At 47.2% G+C, this 19,963-nt stretch overlaps 1 protein-coding gene across 1 annotated transcript; it reads left to right on the top strand.

Annotated features, from left to right (window-relative positions):
* The first annotated feature begins 211 nt into the window (after positions 1 to 211).
* ARC (activity regulated cytoskeleton associated protein) lies at positions 212 to 7,907 on the top strand. Its single transcript, XM_061608049.1, has 3 exons — positions 212 to 3,464; positions 5,439 to 5,594; positions 6,141 to 7,907. The coding sequence occupies exon 1, from the start codon at positions 628 to 630 to the stop codon at positions 1,852 to 1,854; it is 1,227 nt and encodes a 408-aa protein (XP_061464033.1). The 5' UTR covers positions 212 to 627; the 3' UTR covers positions 1,855 to 3,464; positions 5,439 to 5,594; positions 6,141 to 7,907.
* Positions 7,908 to 19,963: the final 12,056 nt, after the last annotated feature.

Below are 19,963 nucleotides of genomic sequence, written 5' to 3'. Positions count from 1 at the left end.
CGCCTCAAGTCTGGGGGTGTGGGTTAGGGGGTGGGAGAAATGAAAGGGAGGAGGGAGCCTTGCCAAGAGCTGTGTTTTCCATGGAATCTTCCTCGTCCAATCAGCGCCCAGTTGCTGATGAGCAAAGAGGCTTGACTACACCCACATATGGAGCTGTGTGGAGTATAAGTATGGGTATCCGTCTGAGCTAGTGGCAAATCACAGAGAGAAACAGAATAGCTCTCGGTTTTCCAGCAGAGCGAGCAAGCGAACGAGCGAGAGTCAGACACTTCTTAGTGTGAAGTTCTCAGAAGACTCAAAAGCAGCGGAAGAAGCAGCGGAGAAAAGGCACCACCGGCGACAGCCAAAGGCTTAGCAACTTGCTGAGAAGGACCTCGGAGGCTTGGGCACTAAGGACACCAGGCAGAGGATCAGAGGCCGAAGAAAACTTTTTTTGACCTGGACTTTGGCTGTAGCAAAACAGGACTCGGGCAGCAATACTTTTCTGGGGTGATTTCTGATTTGGTTGTATTTGTCTTTGCGGGGGAAGCAGGTAGCCCACCTCCAGACAGGGTAGCTGCAACATTTTGAGAGAGTCACTTGAAAGGGTGAAAGTGCAGTTAGTCCTTAGCTGAGCAGCTAGGAAACATGCAGTTGGATAACATCAACCACGGGAACATCCACTCTTTCCAGGGCCACCGCGGAGTGGCCAACAACAAGCCTAATGTCATCCTTCAGATAGGGAAGTGTAGGGCAGAGATGTTAGACCACGTCAGGAGAACCCACCGGCACCTCCTGACCGAGGTGTCAAAACAGGTCGAGCGGGAGCTGAAAGGCCTGCAGAAATCGGTGGGGAAACTTGAGAACAACCTTGAGGATCATGTCCCTTCGGCCGCTGAGAACCAGAGGTGGAAAAAATCCATCAAGGCCTGCCTGGCTAGATGTCAGGAGACCATTGCTCACTTGGAGAGGTGGGTCAAGAGAGAGATGAATGTCTGGAAGGAAGTGTTTTTCCGCCTGGAGAAATGGGCTGACCGGCTTGAGTCTGGCGGGGGAAAGTACTACCATGGGGATCATCACAGGCAAACTGTCTCTGTAGGGGTAGGAGGCCCAGAGATCAGGCCTAACGAAGGGGAGATCTATGATTATGCACTAGACATGAGCCAGATGTATGCCTTGACACCTCCTCCTTTAGGGGATGTCCCTGTTGTGCCTCAGTCCCATGACTCCTATCAGTGGGTCACTGTCCCAGAAGATGTCCCACCTTCCCCAGTGGAGACCCAGATTTTTGAGGACCCCAGGGAGTTCCTGACTCACTTGGAGGATTATTTGAAGCAGGTGGGTGGGACTGAGGAGTACTGGCTCTCCCAGATCCAAAACCACATGAACGGGCCTGCCAAAAAATGGTGGGAATACAAGCAGGACTCTGTCAAGAATTGGCTGGAGTTCAAGAAAGAGTTCCTTCAGTACAGTGAGGGCACCCTGACGAGGGATGCCATCAAGAGAGAGCTGGATCTCCCTCAGAAGGATGGGGAGCCCCTAGACCAGTTCCTCTGGCGCAAAAGGGACTTGTACCAGACCCTCTATGTTGATGCTGAGGAGGATGAGGTCATTGAATATGTGGTAGGGACCCTACAGCCCAAACTCAAGCGCTTCCTTAGCCACCCCTACCCCAAAACTTTAGAACAGTTGATTCAGAGAGGCAAGGAAGTTGAGGTCACCTTTGACAATTCGGAGGAGCCCAGTCCCCAGAGAACCCCCGAGCACCAGCTTAGAGACTCACTGGAAAGCTTGCCCCCCTCCACCACTGCCAGCCCTGCTGCTAGTGAGGGGACCCAACCAGAAGTTTCTGCCACGCCAGCCACAGTGATATGAACTGTAGAGCGACACAGGCATGACCTAGAAGGGAGTCGGTGGCTTATTTAGATAGGTGGTTTCCTTTCAGCAGAAGACTTCAGCCATGGTGGGTCTGCACCATGGTGGTCGGCCATGGTGGGTGCACTCAGCCCAATGGCAAATAGGAGGAGAATTACTTTTCCTTAGGGGCAGACCATTGGTGGAGTGCAGCTAGCCTGAATCACCTCAGGTGGTTCACGCTGCAGAACAGATGGCTCTTTTGAGGATTTCTTTTTTTAAAAGCCATTGCAAGGATTGGACTATGTCAGAAAGGCAAACCAGCCTCTTTGTTATGCCAGAGGTGGCCACATCTCCTTGGGCATAGCTTCCCAGGGAATTCCAACGGGCACAAAAGAAGGATTTCCTTCCCACTTACACTAGTCCTTTCCTTCAAGGTGCTTTTCCTTCCAGGCATTTCCCCCTCCTTCTGGGAACCTTTGCTTACCTCGGTGTTAATAACCTTTCACTTACTCTCTAGAAAGCTGTTGGTTTTCCACTTTAAACCTCTTTCTCCCCCTCCTTCCAACTTTTTCATCTGAACTCCAAACAGATTGGGAAGGGAACTTTTATCAGGTTTCAGGAAGACCTGCAGAACTTCAGCAAGAGTTTCAGCCATAAAATCAACCCACCTCCTGCTCTTACCCAGCCCTCATTTTTCTCCCCAAGTGGGCCTCTGGATTCTCTTTGGCTTTGATCTGAGTATCAAGGTCTTTCAGTTCCAGAAAAGCCACCACCTACCCACCCATTTAATGGTGGACTACAGCTAGAAGCTTGATGCTTGACTCCTCTACATTCTAGACCTTGGGAAGAGAGGGGCTTGCAAGGGTTGGGTGTGCCCTTCTCTCAGCAGGATGCTAAGGCGTGTGAAACAAAAGAAGCGACATCAGATGTCAAAAAGGGAAAGATCAGCTAGCGCTCTAAAAGTATACAGGGCTTAGATTCCTAGACTATTTTAAGGAAAACAAATAGTTGCATACAAATACAACTTGAATTAAGAAGTCAAGCCACCCTAATCTCTGTACCAGGAAGACAGAGATGCTGCATCCATTGAACGTCTTCTAGATTGTGCCGCTTGAAAGACAGACTGGGCATTTTGCTGATGGAGTGAGCTCCCAAGGGCACGATCTCCTTGACACTGAGGTCTAGGTAGCTCAGCCATATGGAATGTTGATGACTTCTTCCCCTAAACCAGCTGGATTTTTATAAAGAAGTGCTGGAAGAAAGCTCAGGTCATGCTGCTTTTCCCAGTGCTGAGAAACAAAAGACCAGCAACTTTGAGAAACTTTAGTAGTTTGAGAGAGAGAGAACTGAAGCATAAAGTTCATGCTGCAGAAAGTTGCGCCCTCTACAGTTGTGGAACTGCAGGAAGAAATGGGCTGCGTCCTTTCAGAATGGCTTACTAGTCATTGTCCGTATGACTAGGAGTATTTTCACACCAACAGTGTGAAAAAGAATACAAGAAAAGAAGGGAGAACTTGCACAAAGACCTGTTCCTGATTCCATTGCTGCAAGAGAAGCACAGAAGAGCAAGCAATCGCTCAAATGATTCTGTGTGCCTTTGGGGTGTGACTCCTTCCTACAGGCTACAGGTAAGATAACACCTTCTTGGATCTTTGATTTTTTGCCAAAATAAGTAACAGATACAGTTCTTAGAGAACCAAGTTCAGCCTCATCAAAGTCAGATATTATTTTTGAGGCTAAGGGTGGGGATAATTAGGGAAATGTAAAGAGGTTATTTCCAAACAGGACTTATGGACTGTGGTCCTTGGCAAATTTGCAGAAGAGATGCTTAAAATTAGGACTTATGATTCTGGGGTGAAGCAAATAGCTCTGGCTTGGGGAGGCTATACAGACCGGGCTGACAAAATCCATATTTTCAACTTCAGCCACTCTTCTGTTAGCAGGGGTAGTCAACATGGTGCCCTCCAGATATTGGTAGACTACAACTCTCATTATTGCAAACCATTTGCCATGGTGGCTGGTGTTAGGGTTATCCTGGGGTGGCTGGAGCTGATGGGATTGTAGTCCAATAACATCCAGAGGGCACCACATTGGCTACCTCTGACTTACAGCATAGAGAAAGAGTGAACCACCAGTTCAGACCCCATGAGCGTATATGTGAAATTCAGATTTTTTGCTCCAATATGCATAATTTTACACTTGTTTATATTGAATTGCATTTGCCATTTTTCCGCCCATTCACTCAGTTTGGAGAGGTCTTTTTGGAGCTCTTCGCAATCCCTTTTTGTTTTAACAACCCTGAACAATTTAGTGTCGTCAGCAAACTTGGCCACTTCACTGCTCACTCCTAATTCTAGGTCATTAATGAACAAGTTGAAAAGTACAGGTCCCAATACCAATCCTTGAGGGACTCCACTTTCTACAGCCCTCCATTGGGAGAACTGTCCGTTTATTCCTACTCTCTGCTTTCTGCTTCTTAACCAATTCCTTATCCACAAGAGGACCTCTCCTCTTATTCCATGACTGCTAAGCTTCCTCAGAAGCCTTTGGTGAGGTACCTTGTCAAACGCTTTTTGAAAGTCTAAGTACACTATGTCCACTGGATCACCTCTATCTATATGCTTGTTGACACTCTCAAAGAATTCTAATAGGTTACTGAGACAGGACTTTCCCTTGCAGAAGCCATGCTGGCTCTGCTTCAGCAAGGCTTGTTCTTCTATGTGCTTAGTTAATCTAGCTTTAATCATACTTTCTACCAGTTTTCCAGGGACAGAAGTTAAGCTAACTGGCCTGTAATTTCCGGGATCCCCTCTGGATCCCTTTTTGAAGATTGGCGTTACATTGGCCACTTTCCAGTCCTCAGGCACGGAGGAGGACCCAAGGGACAAGTTACATATTTTAGTTAGCAGATCAGCAATTTCACCTTTGAGTTCTTTGAGAACTCTCGGGTGGATGCCATCCGGGCCCGGTGATTTGTCAGTTTTTATATTGTCCATTAAGCTTAGAACTTCCTCTCTCGTTACCACTATTTGTCTTAGTTCCTCAGAATCCCTTCCTGCAAATGTTAGTTCAGGTTCAGGGATCTGCCCTATATCTTCCACTGTGAAGACAGATGCAAAGAATTCATTTAGCTTCTCTGCAATCTCCTTATCGTTCTTTAGTACACCTTTGACTCCCTTATCATCCAAGGGTCCAATTGTCTCCCTAGATGGTCTCCTGCTTTGATTGGATAGGGTCTGGCTCACTTTTTGGCACCTTAGCCTCAGGAGACCAGCTTCCTAGTGCAACTCCTCTCTTATCCTTCCCTGGTGGCAGGGGAGAGGTTTGCAGGAAGTGGAGCCACTCCTCCTTGCATATGAAAGAGCCAAACACAACACAAGAGGGAACAGGGTCATGGGGGGAAAGGCAACTCTCCGGCTGCCGTGCGTAAGCTTATGCCCGCGATGGATAGACTGCTGACAGAGTGATGCTTGTTCAGACAAAGAACACAGTCTGAGCTCACTTAGACAGAAAGCAAACAATGGATAAGGCAAAGGTATAATGTGTTGCTGAAGCAGACCTGGCTCACAGCGCATGTTCTCCTATTTTTTTGCTGTTGGCAGTGACTCATTCCAAAGCAGCTGGGAGCAAAGCATTCCTGAACGGCATGCGGACCAGAGGCGAAAGCAGAGAGGCGGTTCAGAAAGTCCCAGCATGCAACAGAGCTGGATGGACGTCAGAATCCAAACGCTTCTGCATGGGGAGATTGCTTGGAGAAGGTAAGTGATGAGCTCTCTGCGTGATGGCTCAATTCCAGCCCACCCCCACCAGATGCCAGTTTCTCAGTGCCCACCAGACCTATTAAAATCATAATGAATCCTTCTGACTAGAACAAGGCACTTAATTCCCTGTGTTTTGGAACATTGCTTTGCAAAAATGACGTTGCAGATTTCCCCATTTTTCCTAAGGAGGCAATTGAGCTTCTATGGAAATGTCAGGAGCGGAGTCTGACCCAATGACACCCACTCCCAAATATTAGGCAAGTCAACTCCAGATCCAACCCCCCCCCCCCGCAGCTTGATCAAGCCAAAGGTCAACTAGCCTCTGTTCACACAGTGTCCCTTCGGATGCCCCGATGGGAAACCCACAAGCATGATGTGAGTGCAACAGCACTCTCGTCACTTGTGATCCTCAGTGGCTGGTATTCTGAGTCTGCCTCCAACAGCCTGCCACAATTCTCCCAAACCTCAGTATATCTATACACTAGCTCCTCCTCTCCCAGTTTCCCTAATTCACCATCTAACTTTCACATTCTTTTATTCTAGGAAATTATTTTCCTTCTGAAGATACAGAGGCAGCTTCTTGATTGCTTGAGTCATCACTCCCATGCTCGGAAGAAGCAATGCCTGGGAATGTGCAGCTCAGAAAGATCCACATCTGAAAGAACATGGCAGTGGTGCCCACATGCCAAGATGGCTACAGGGAAGGGAAAGAGAAAAGACTATGCTGGGTGCAACCAGCAGGAAAAAAAAGGAAGTGACATTTAAGAGACTACCAACTATGGAAACAGCAAAGTGACAACTATAGCAATATGATCTCTAGGGTTGGGGGCATCAGGGACAGCTGATGTTCTGCAGAACTTGACCGCGGACCTTTTCTAGAGAAGGGGCCATTGTAACTGGGGATGACAGTGAGGATTTGGGAGGGGGAGAATTAAGCTAAAAATTCCTTTCCTGTTCAGTTTATGTAAGAGATCAGTCCAAAATGTCCTGAGAACCCTACTGGCCACAGAGAACTCTACCATCCATGGAGTTTTGGCAGTCAAAGCTGAAGACTTCTGAACACCTTTATGCTCAGAAAAACATCTGGGAATCAAAGATGTTTGGCTGGACAATATAGATGGTTGCAGTAGCCTCAGGACAGTTGACAGTCAAGTGCGGGATGAATGGGGCATGGCCAACATCTCACATTGGCCAGAGGAACCTCAAGAAGTACATTTCTTTTCCTTATTTGATGCTCCCATTTTCTTTCTTGAGCAAACTAGGGAAGGAGAGACACATACACCATAGTATGCAATGCGCATTTACCAAAACTTTTTTTGATGTTCAAAGAAGTTTCACTTCAAATTCCACCTGTCAAACAGGTTGGAGATTGGAGATGGTTTTGGATTTGGTTTTCATTTCATCCAGAACTACTTAGCCTACTGCTCTCATGTAGGTGTGACTATATATGAATGTATGCCAGGCCAGCGTGCCAAATCATCCCATATAGCTATATTCTGGTATGTTTGGTCCTTTTTCCAGCTCAGAGCTGAGGAGACCCTTTCAGTCATCTCAAGAAGACTATTTGGGGACAGGACTATTGAATTTGTAATTTTAAAAAAATGAATACTACTTATATGTGTTGTAGGAAATGGTGGACTTCCAGAGAGCTCTAAATATCCAGGATGGCATTTTTTTCCATCGCTTTCCGCTCGCCCCTAACTTTGCTGACATTAATTGAGATGGCAACTATGTGACATCACAGTTCTGGGGGTATTTGGAGCACTGGCCAATCAGATTGCTGGCTTTTCACTACATCAATTGCTTCTAACCCATGGGAGCTTTATCTATATTACCCCTTGTTTATGCATCAACAAGTTCTCATTGAGAGATTTGATGGTGCTTCTCTCCCAAGGGAGAATCAGGTGCAAGGGTATGTGTGTGGTGTATCTGTGAAACCAACAAAAATCATCTGTTGTCTGATATTTTAGTCTAACAAAGCTGTTTTCTACTTCTGATTTTATTTTTACTATTGTGGGTTTATCTGTTTACTGCAAATTGTACAGAAGGTGGACCTACTGATGCGTTATGAATTGTTGTATTGATAAATGGACTGGGGAACTCAAGGTTTTTTCTCTGCTCAAACCACTTGAGCCTATATTGATTGTATGAGGCCCCTTGTTCCTCATTCACACTGGGGGTGAATCATAAGAGGCTGCGTCTGCCCCTTTTGACAGAAAAAAGCAGCATTCCCCAGCTGCAAAGCAATTGTAGCAAAGTCTGTTTGTAGCAAGAACACTTTTCCTTTTGTAGATTTCTATAATAAAACATTGTGAGAACCGCCTCAAATAATCCTAGTCTTGCCTCTCATTCATTTTGTTCTCCCATCCCACAAATATGCTTTTTGGAAGGCTGGAACTACACAAAACCTTCACCCGTCCTCCTCTGCCACCCCTTGGTTCAGTTGTTACATCTGTTGAAACATAAATCTACTACAAGCAGAAAGGACGGCAGTCCCCAGTATTTCTGCCATCTGTGGAGTACCTGTTGCGGGTGGGCGTGATCCATCTGGTCCTGATTCACTAAAATTAGCCATGCTCAAGATGCACTTTCTGGCCTTCTGTATATCCAGTCCCCTCCCTTCCTCCTCTTGGCTTCTGATGAAGTCTTGTCTTGGCAGCATCTCCTAATCCAGCTTGGCTGTCACATCACTACGGAGGCTACTATTGCACTACTATATTTTTGTTTATTTCATGCTGATCTTGCTCTCCTTTTTCAAGCACACATCAATCTCCCCTTTCCCACTTTATTCTCACAGCGACCCTGTGAGCTAGATTAGGCTGAAATGTATCCGTTGGACCAAAGTCACCTAGTGGGCTTCATAAGCACATCTAGGAAGTCATCTAATCGAAACTGTGTGGATTGAAATATGAACTGGAGAAAAATTCCTGGGTTTCTTCTCAACCTCCTGGCCAGCTCAGCCTCCCTTTCCCCACACCTACCTGATAGCAGGAGGAGAGTCTGGCACATGGGAAGGGCAGAAGAGGGAGGTCTGCTGTCCTTTCCTCCCCCATGCCCTTGCATGCAGCAGCACACCATGACAAAAGGCAGCATGATCCAGTGGTGATGCAGTATCATCAGTTGCTCTCCAGAATCTAGGGTTGCCAGGTTCAGGGCTTGAGATTGATCCTGTATCTTTAGAAGAAGAGAACGTCAGCCAAGTGCAGGTGTTCTTGCAACCCTGTAATGGGAAAAACCACAAGGTGGAATTCTCCCTTCCCCCTGCACGTTTAAAGATACAAAAGACCTCTTGGAGGCTGGGCCTGGCAACCAAGAGGTCTTCTGTATCTTTAAAAGTTGTGCAGGGGGAAGGGAGAATTCCACCTTGTGGTTTTTCCCATTACAGGGTTGCAAGAACACCTGCACTTGGCTGACTTTCTCTTCTCCTAAAGGTACAGGATCAGTCTCAGGCCCGGAACCTGGCAACCCTAAGCCCCACCCCCTGGCTACTTTGTGATTGGTGTCAAACTGATGGGGCAGTCTCTACCCACAGAATGGTCACATCTATGGGAAGAGGAGTCCTGATTGCCTGAGGTCTCAGTCCCTGTGCTGGAAACCCTATGCCACACAGAAGTGGCATCTCTCAGACTGACACCGATTATCTATCAGCTGGGATGTGTGGCTCGTGCATGTGAGACTGGGGGAGTGGAGGTAGCACCACTTGTTCCTTCTGAGTCCTTGACACATTTGGAACTGAATGCCTGAGAATACGGCTTCTGTGTTTTCACAATCTTTTTATTATTAAAGGATGTTGATTCTGCAGCTACTATACGGTGGCTCTGCTCTTCAGATGACAATGCAGAGGAGGATGGAGCAGGGTGGCTGAAACCCTACAAGAACATAAGAACCTAACAAGAGCCTGCTGGATCAGGCCAGTGGCCCATCTAGTCCAGCATCCTGTTCACACTGTGGCCAACCAGATGCCCAGGGGAAGCCCACAAGCAGGACCTGAGCACAAGTGCACTCTTCCCTCCTGCGGTTTCTGGCAACTAGTATTCAGAAACATACTGCTTCCGACTGTGGAGACAGAGCACGGCCATCATGGCTAGTAGCCATTTATAGCCTTCTCCTCCATGAATTTGTCTAATCCTCTGTTAAAGCCACCCAAATTGGTGGCCATCACTGCCTCTTGTGGGAGCAAATTCCATAATTTAGTCCCTCTTCAGGCTGATGCCAATCACATGTCAGCTAGGAGTGGGCCACATGGTCAGCACATATGTCAGTATGTAGGGGGTGGGGATAGCCCCTTCATTCATTTGGTAGTCATTGGTGCTGAACACTTGAACTGGCTATGAGTCATGATCATAGAATCATGGGATAGCAGAGTTGGAAGGGGCCTATAAGGCCATCAAGTCCAACCCCCTGCTCAGTGCAGGAATCGAAATCAAGATCTCTGTGAATTGTTTTCTTGGTAGCATCCAACCAGTTTCCAGTGAAGGATCCCTGGGGTGGCACAGAGTGACTCCATGGAATGCAATCTGACATCAGTGGAGCAAGGCATCAGTGCTTAACCCTTGCACCATAGCATCGGAGAACTTTTGACACAGCATTGCCTGGGACAGTTCCTTGAAAGTTCAGACTAAAACCTAGAATGGATTCACGGCCTGGCTGACCTGCTGGAATGTGAAAATCAAAGCTTTTCTCATTTCTACTTGGAGAATTAGAGTTTGATAGAATAGCTTTGATTAGGAAGCCAAGTGCCTCCCTGTCCTTCGCAATGCTATTACTCATGTGCCCTTTCAACATCCTCCCATCCCTATGGGAGCTGTTTGTCCACAAGCAGCTCTTGCGTGCCTCAGATAATGTTTAAATGATTCAGCCATGTGCCAGCACTAGATCTTTCCCACACAGCTCCAGTGCCAGCTCTGCAGGAAAAGACCCAGGCAATTATAACCTTCTAGACTTCAGGCCAGTGGCCCATCCAGTCCAGCATCCACTGGCCAGCCAGATGCTTATGGGAAGCCCACAAGATGGACCTGAGTGCAACAGCACTCTCCCCACTTGTGATTCCCATCTGGTATTCAGGGACATACTGATAAGTAGGTACAATATAGGCATTGTGGCTAATAGCCTCAGACAAGATGCAGCTCAAACATTCCTCTAAGCAAACTTTGAGGTGAACTTTGGGGTGATATGGAGGGGCAGGGAAGGCAGGCTGGAGCCAGCTTTGGCCTTATATAGTGCCAGTGGCCACCACAGTGCTTTTCTCAAGGCCTGGAAGCTGCTTCCAACCCCGCTGCCCAGAAACCCCTGCATGTGATGCTACTTTGTCACATAGCATGGCACAAAGAGGGTCTCTGGGTAACAAAATGGCAGCTGCCAGCCAACCATCACAGAGCAGCATGCCGTTGCCATCACTGGTGAAAACAGGATCCATGCAGGCCTCCCCCTTGCCCAATCGCTGAGACGATCTTTTCACCATCTGCAAATGGTGTGCTGAAAATGGGGCAGGTGCATTTTATCTCAGGCAGTGCTGGGTCAAAAATTCTCTGATGTTACGGTGCAAGGGCTTAAGTGCCAATGCCTCGCCCTGGCCTGCCAGAGTACAGAACTCTGATAGTGCTTCAGCGACCCTCAGCTTTAGACTGAGCCTTATAAAGCAGCGGCGGCAGTTCAGACTTCATTGAAAGCTCTGCCATTACTGCCTCTTCAGTTAAAGGCCCCCAGCTCCCCCCCCATCAGTCTCTTATGCAGATGGAGTTGGAGAGAGTCTGGTTGTATTGGGCCTTCTGTGATGGAGTGCTCTGAATGAGAGAACAGCTGTTTTGCATCCTCAAGCCAGAGGGGCACTGGTGCCACAGACTCTTCTTTCAGACATGCTTCTGGGGCAGGATCTGTGTAAATTCCCCCATTTACTCAGGCTACTTCCAGTTATACTGGTTTCAGGGAGTCTCCACCGCTGTGTTGTGAATCTGGGAACACAGCGTCAGTCAAAATCCGCCCCTTTTTACTCCAAAATCAGGGATTTTTGAGGTCAGATGTGCTTTCCCTTTAAGCCAGCTTCACACTGACTTCAAAACTGCTTGGTTTTCAGCGCCCTGCTCTGCCTCCTGGTTTATACCTGGAGTCAATACGATAAAAAAATGAATCAAACAATAAAGACGTGTACAGTTGGGTGCAGATTAGGGGTGGAAAGATCTCTCCATTTCGGTTTTCGCAGTTTCTCATTTTTCCAGTCTTAAATTTGGTTCTCCACATTTCTGCATTTTTAAAAAAAATAAAAATCCTCATGAAAATTCTCCAGCATTTTAGTGTGCATTTCTCTTAATAACCACATTTTTGCAAGCAGTTTCTCCCAATATAATGCATTTTTATATGTTACCGTCATTCACCTGTTCATTTTTATGCACGCTTTCCCCTAATATATGCATTTTTGTAAACACTGGTAGGTTGGAGAACTGCATTGGAAAATTCAGTTAAGTGCGAATTTTGAAGGATTGCTGTATTTGAGTTCTCATATTGTTTCAGAAAGTGCTAATTTGGTAGATTCGGCTTTGAATGCAAACAATCAAATTTCTCACCCATCCCTAGTGCAGCTTAATTTCGAACTGCGCCCAGACAAAATGGTCTCACTGCTTTTTAAGGAGCAAGTATGTATATAGCCTCAGAGTCCTAGATCTCATCCCCTGGATGATCCCAGAGTCATTACATGTGAGAATTTTCAGCCAAATTTGGGAGGGAATGGATGTGACAGGGGATGCTACATTTCACAAGCCCTTTTGCTTGGTTCTCTTGCCATTGCCAGCCTCTCACAGTGGGCATTGGTGGTAGAAGTGTTACTCATAGGGGCCACTGGCTGATAGCCTCACTGCCCCTCCCTGAAGCTTTCTGTGCTGATCCTTATGTCATGTTGTAGTGTCACACACCGAGAGCTTCTGGGAAAGGGGACATGGTGGCCACCAGTCAGAAACCCCCAAGAGAAGTTGATGCTTCTGTCACCACCATCAAGCCTTGTCCCCAAAGCCTTTGCCCCATTTCATCCCCTGGTGAACTCTCCCTCCCCTTTTTGCGACGTGATGGGAGTGAGGCAGCAAAATGGTGGTGACGGAGGGAGCCACATTTTGCAATGGCCACGGCCATGTCTGTCTGGAGGGCTGAATTCACCTTGGTGGCTCACAAATTGTGCAGGCCTGGCCTGTATAACTAGGAACATAATATGATGGAAGCTGCATTATATAGTGAGTCAGATGGACAGGGTTGTCTCTCATCCCTACCTGGAGCTGTCAGAGACTGAACGTGGGACTTTTGCACGCAAAGCAGAGGTTCTGTCACTGAGCTATGGCCTTTCCCTTTCCTTTCTTAAGAGGAAATATTAATAGAAACACTCTCTCTCTCTCTCTCTCTCTCTCTCTCTCTCTCTCTCTCTCTCTCACACACACACACACACACACACACACACACACACACACACACACACACACACACACACACACACTCTTCAAAATCCAATGTACCAGCATTTCTGCTCACAAACACCCACCATGTGGGATATTCACACTCTTGCGTGTGATTCACCAGGTAGGTTACATGAGCTGTCAGCTATGCTTCACGGGAAAATCACTACTCACATTTCTTTCTTTTCCAGAGGCAAAGTGGCTTTCCATGGCCAGTCCAGTGCTGCTGAAAGGGTCCCTCAAAACCCCTCCTCTGCACCATCAGATCACTGCGTCATCCAGATTCTCCTTCCTCTCTCCACCCCCCTGTGCCTAGTTTTGAAAATGACAAGCAATCAGCCGCTTTGGTCTACTCACCGTCCACCCACATACCACCCACTCTGCCATTATCCCAGCCGAGCGTGGACATTTGCCTGCCTTGTACCTTTTCGATGGGATGGAAACAAAGAAGCCAGCTTTGCCACCCTTTCCTTCTGGTTGGCACAGAAAAGGGGGGGGTTCAGGAAACAATACGAACACTCCCTCTACATCCAAACCACCCCTCTGGTCCCTGGGGGTAAGTGGGTTCCGTGTGCACATACATAGCTTTGGTTTCTATGGCACCAGGGGCTTTCCCCCACAAACGGTGTGAGGTGTCAGGCAAGGCAGTGCTGGCTGTTGGAGCACAAGTCTCCATGGAAACAGGATGTGGGTTACTAGGTTACCCGATGAGGTGCCCTCTCCTCTGTCTTCCCCTTCTGTCACTGGAGGTCCTGAAGAATTGTATCTCAGTGCTGCATTTGCTGATCAGAAGGGGAAGATGAACACTGATATCTATCTATCTATCTATCTATCTATCTATCTATCTATCTATCTATCTATCTATCTATCTATCTATCTATCTACCTATCTACCTATCTATCTATCTATCTATCTATCTATCTATCTATCTATCTATCTATCTATCTATCTATCTATCTATCTATCTATCTATCTACCTATCTACCTATCTACCTATCTATCTATCTATCTATCTATCTATCTATCTATCTATCTATCTATCTATCTATCTATCTATCTATCTACCTATCTATCTATCTACCTATCTACCTATCTATCTATCTATCTATCTATCTATCTATCTATCTATCTATCTATCTATCTATCTATCTATCTATCTATCTATCTATCTATCTATCTATCTATCTAATCTAAGCACTGGGGGACTGAAAAGACCTGCCCTGGGAGTGAGTCTTTGAGCATCTGGGTGCTTGCTTGCTCCTCTGCGTTGCTGTCTCTTGAGACAGCTGAGGTCCCAGGTAAGTGCTGCAAGGACTGGGACCCCCTGCCTGACCCTGACTCCAGAGAGAGGCTGCAGTCAATCTTGCAGCCTCTTGCATCAGTTCCTGGCTGGGTCAGGAGGCAAAAGAGCCCAGTTCTCCTTGCGGCTGACATGTCTGCTGCCAGTGGGTTGTTCTTTGGAGAGCCCCTTAGGCAGTCTTGAAGGCAAGGGTACTCCCCCTTCTATTTTTTTTAAAGCTAGAGGAAGCTAGTAGTGGGAAGGGCATATGGTGCATGTGTAGTTCCTGTGCTGGGTGAGAGCCTGTGCAGGGTGAGAGCCTGTGCAGTGAACTGAACAATAGGAGAAAGTTGCCAGTTGCCTTCAGAGTAAGAGTCTGCAACTAACAGAAGACTATCTCTAGCTGGGTGTGAGATGGGGGGGGAGTAGATGTGCCCTGTGTGAAAGACATTGAGTGGGTCTGATTGTTTCCAACGCCCTCAGAGGCTTACTGGGATAGCTGGTTCAGGTAGATTTTGTTGGCGGGCTTTTGTTGTGTTCATGTCAGGTGTTTGGGAGGGGTCTTGGTGAGGAGAAACATGGGTGATGATCAGTGATCATCAGTAGAGGGAAGTATAGCAATGGGAAGGTGGTGAACTACCATAGAAGATGAGGGCAAGGCTATCTGCACCTTGTTCCTCGCTCCCACTCCTCTTATGGATGGGTTCCTCATTGCTCATCTGCTGTGCCCACTGGCCTGAGCGTGCTGTTTTTTAATGCCAGATCGGTACACAATAAGACCACATTCATCCATGATTTGATTGTAGATGAAGATGACTATTTGGTGTGCATTACCGAGACCTGGGTGGGTGAGCTCGGAGGAGTTGATCTGACCCAGCTTTGCCCACCTGGATACTTGGTGCAACACCAGCACAGGCTGCAGGGACGGGGGGAGTAGTTGCTGTGGTCTACAGAACTTCCATCTCTGTCACTAGGAAACCACTCTGTCTTGGAGCTGGCTGTGAGGGCCTGCACCTGGTGCTGAGCCAAGGAGACAGTAAACTAGGGTTGCTGCTGGTGTACCATCCACCCTGCTGCCCGGCAGCTTCTCTGACTGAGCTGGCAGAGGCCATCTCAGCTGTGGTATTGGAGGAGCCCAGAACGATAGTCCTGGGTGATTTCAATGTCCATGCTGAGGTTTCCTGTAATGTTCCAGCTTGGGACTTCATGGCCTCCATGATGACCATGGGGCTGTCTTAAGTTGTCACCAACCTGACGCATAGGGCAGGGCACACCCTCGACTTGGTTTTTGCTCCAGATGGAGGAAGGGGTGGTCTGGAGATAGGGGTGGATGTCACCCCCTTGTCACAGTCATACCACTTCCTGGTGAAGTTTAGACTTAAGGCTCCAATCCTCCCCTGCAGTGTTGGTGGACAGATTAAGATGGTCCACTTCCGGAGACTAATAGAATCCACAGGATTCCTGAATGCTCTGGGGGAGTTCCCAGTAGATAGACCAGGTGACCCTATTGAAGCCCTTGTTATGCTGTGGAACAGCAAGGTGGGCTGTCAACACAGTTGCCCCTGAGCGCCCTCTTTTGCATTGTGGAGCTGGTTTGCACCTTGGTACACCGGAAATGGAGTTTTAGACCCTTCAGAGGCCCACTGTGAATTGTTTGCAAGGCACTTTGAGGGTAAAGTTGCTCGCCTCTGTAGCTGTCTTGATGCCCCATCCACATCTACTGTAGTCCCCAATGAGGTGTCCAGTGCAACGTCTGCTCCAATTTCTTGGGAATGGTTTTAACTGATGCTGCTTGATGATGTGGACAAAGATGCAGCCAGGAGCATGTCCTCTCAACCCTTGCCGTACTGCTGAGGGTGTTGGACCAAGTGGATCCAGGATGTGGTCAACGCATTGTTGCAGGAGGGAGTGGTTCCAGCCACCCTGAAAGAGGTGGTGATTCAACCACCCCTAAAAAAGCCCACTCTGGACCCACTGGTTTGCGACAACTATCACCCGGTCACAAATACCCCCTTCTTAGGGAAGTTGATTGAGAGGGTTGTGGTGCAGCAATTGCAAATACTCTTGAATGAAACGGATTATCTTGACCCATTCAAGTCTGGTTTCAGGCCTGGTTATGGGATGGGATTGGCCTTGGTTGACCTGATGCATGACCTGTATCGGGAGGATGGGGGAGTGCAACCCTATTATTCTTACTTGATCTCTCAGCAGCGTTTGATACCATTGACCATGGCATCCTTCTGGGCCGACTTGGTGAGATGGGTATTGGAGGCACCTTTTACAGTGGTTCCGATCCTATCTCCAGGGTCATTCTCAGAGAATAGCATTGGGTGACTGTCTTTTGGCCCCCTGGCAGTTGTGCTGTGGAGTGCCGCATGGTACCATCTTGCCTTCCATGCCGTTTAACATCTATATGAAGCCCTTGGGAGTGGTCATCAAGAGATTTCAAGTGAAGTGTCAGCAGTACACTGACGATACCCAGCTCTATTTCTCTGTAACATCTGAATCAAGAGAGGCTGTGCAAGCAGTGGACCTGTTCCTGGATTTGGTGGTGGGCTGGATGAGGGCTAATAAACTGAGTCTGAATCCTAGCAAGATGGAGGTGCTGTGGGTTGGTGGTTCCTGAGTTCAGATAGTTGATCAGTTGCCTGCTTTGGACGGGGTCGTACTCCCTCTGAAAGAGCAGATTTGTCATCTGGGGGTGCTCCTGGATCCACCTTTGTTGCTAGAGGTCCAGGTGACCTCTGTGGCTAGGACTGCCTTTTACCAGCTTTGGTTGGAAGACAGCTGTGGCCGTTTCTGGACTGGGATTGCCTCAGCACTATTGCCAATGCACTGGTAATCTCCAGGCTGGATTTTTGTAATGTGCTCTATGTGGGCTGCCCTTGAGGTTGGTCTGAAAGCTGCAGCTGGTCCAAAATGCCGTGGTGAGACTGCTCACTGGGGCAAGGTATTGCCAACGTGTCGCCCCACTGCTGAAAGATTTGCACTGGTTACCTATTACCTACTGGGCTAAGTTCAAGGTTCTGGTTTTGGTGTACAAAGCCCAATGCAGCTTGGGACGAGAGTATCTGAAAGACCTTCTTACCCCTTATATACCCAGCAGATCACTACACTCTGCAGTTGAGGGCCTCCTGCAGATACCATTATTATTATTAGTATTATGGTTTATTTCTATCCCACCGGCATACATAAAACAGTACAATTTACAAAAATTAAATAACAAGATAATAACATTATTAAAAAGCAGCAATAACAACTTTCAATGAATATACAATAACAAATCACATTTTCCTAACACTTTCCTAATAAATTCCTAACAATTAGACAAGGTCTAAGCTGGTATAGCCCAGTGGGGAGGAGAGCCTGGCTGGGAGTCCAGAGTCTGTGAGTTCCAATCCCCGCTCGTGTCTCCTGGGTGTCAAAGGCCAGCTAAAGATCACCCCACAGCGAATGGATCAGGGGTGACGCGCCCTGCCACCTGTGCAGCCGCGGGCAAGCTGCAGAGTCCCAAGGAGCCCAGTTGCCCCCCAGCTGGCAGTTGCGGACAGGAAGGGGTGGCTTGTGCCAGCTGGGGAGGACTAGCCTCAGAAGGAGGCAATGGTAAACCCCCTCTGAATACCATTTACCATGAAAACCCAATTTATAGGGTCGCCATATGTTGGACTCGACTTGAAGGCAGTCCATTCCCATTTTCAGAGAAGGTCTACTCTTTCTTTCATCAATATGTTGACATCAAAACATAATACCACTGAGGTGTTCTGCTGGTACGGCATCTGCCAGTCCTAACACAGGAAAAGGACCAGAAGCAGTCCAACTTTTTGCCGGCATAGACGCTGTCCACGGTAAGCAGTACGTCAACCATCTTATCAGGAGGTCCATTCTGCACAACATAGGAAGCGGACCTTTAGGGTTGTGTCACCAACCCTTCGGAATTCCCTCCCCTTAAATATTAGACAGGCACCATCTCTGTTGTCTTTTTGGCGCCTACTGAAGACCTTCCTCTTTCAACAAACCTTTTATGTTGAGACCTTACCCCAGTCTGTGTCTTTGTGTTGGTATTGCTTTTTAAGATGTTTTAAACACTTTTTTAAATAAAATGTTTTCAAACCTTCTTCTTTTTTTTTTTTAAGGTATTTTTAAGGATGTTTTGTTGTAATATGTTTTTAAGGATGATTTGTTGTAATATATTTTGAAGTCTTTTTTATGATCTTTTTGTCATTAAATTGTAACATGGTTTAAAATGGTTTTTGCAACATGGCTCAGATGCAGAGAATTGTGGGGATTTCATCTTGGGAGGAGATGGGCCTCTGTGCGACTGGAAAACTTTTAAGTTTCGTTTCAGCTGCTGTTGATTAAGAGCTGGAGAAGCAGCATCTGGTTAGAGCCTGGTACTCAAGGCCAAGTGGGCCTGAGAAGAGTTGAGATCAGGAAGGGGGGCCTGCTAAGGAGCGAAAAGTGAAGAAACTTCAGAAAAATTACTTCATCTGAAACCTCCCTGATTGGCTGAACCACTGTGAACTGTTCCTAGGGTTTTTTCTTTAAGTATAGGGAGTGACACCTATAGCATTTGTTCCCCTGGGTTCCATCTAGATGGGTGGTTACCTGAGTGGGGTTCCACTGCCTTCACTACCCCACTTATGCCTCTCTGAGGAGAGGTGAGATTTACAACAACTACCTCTTCAAGTAAGTAGAATAGCTCAGTTAGCTTTGTTGTTTTGGTTGTGTCTGAACTCTCTAATATGTCTTACCTGAACCCCTGGTTGGGCGTGGGTTTTAAGGAATTGTTTTGCTGCTATTAATTGTGCACTTATATTTTATTAATAAAGCCACTTCTTATTTACCCTTGTGTGTTCATTGAGCAAAAATAACCTTGGTCCTGGATCTGGCACCTTGACCACTGACCACAAACTACCAAGAGTGTGTTCGGCTTTACCTGAGGGCTCCTGGACGAGGGGTGCCTGTTTGGCTCTTCCCTTTAGAAATCCTTGGTGGACCTACATTTGGGCTCTGAGTTTCCCCTGACTCAGAGTGTGAACCAGTAGAAGGGGTGATGGCAGCCTAACTTCTACCTTGCAGGGTTGGTGTTGGTTTGCACAGCCTTGGCAATGGGGATTGGGTTCCAGAACAATTACCCAGGGTGGGGAATTGGGTCTGAAGCATGCGCCTGGCGCCCGTGGGGTGGCCGAGGCCATGACACTTTTAGAGTGTTTTTAGTGCTTTTGTTTCACACCCTGGGATCCTACTGGGAGGGACTGCCAGATATAAAAATAAATAAATTAATAAAATATATATTTGAGAAACAAAAATGGGTGGGTGCCTTTCATTAAGTCGTATGTATTTGTGTTCAGAGAGATGGCTCATCTGTTTCAGCGGCCTTTGCATGCCTGAGTTATGAGTGAAGTTGGATCCTCCCCAGTGGTCTTGCTCAGGCTGGCTGGCAGCACCCAACATACCCCGGTTTTAATCTTTGCAAGCCCTTTTACAGAAACCAAACATATGTAAGCCCACAGAACAAAAAGGAACCGGCATAACTGGTTTATTCTGTGGGCTTCCATATGTTTGGTTTCTGCAAAAGGGCTTGCAAAGATTAAAACCGGGGTATGTTGGGTACTGCCATATATATATATATCCCACCCTTTCTCCCAGTAGGA

This window comes from Rhineura floridana, chromosome 1, assembly GCF_030035675.1.
Source record: "Rhineura floridana isolate rRhiFlo1 chromosome 1, rRhiFlo1.hap2, whole genome shotgun sequence".
NCBI lineage: Eukaryota > Metazoa > Chordata > Lepidosauria > Squamata > Rhineuridae > Rhineura > Rhineura floridana.
Note: the sequence above shows the minus strand (reverse complement) of the source record. Positions and strands in the feature narration are given on the sequence as shown.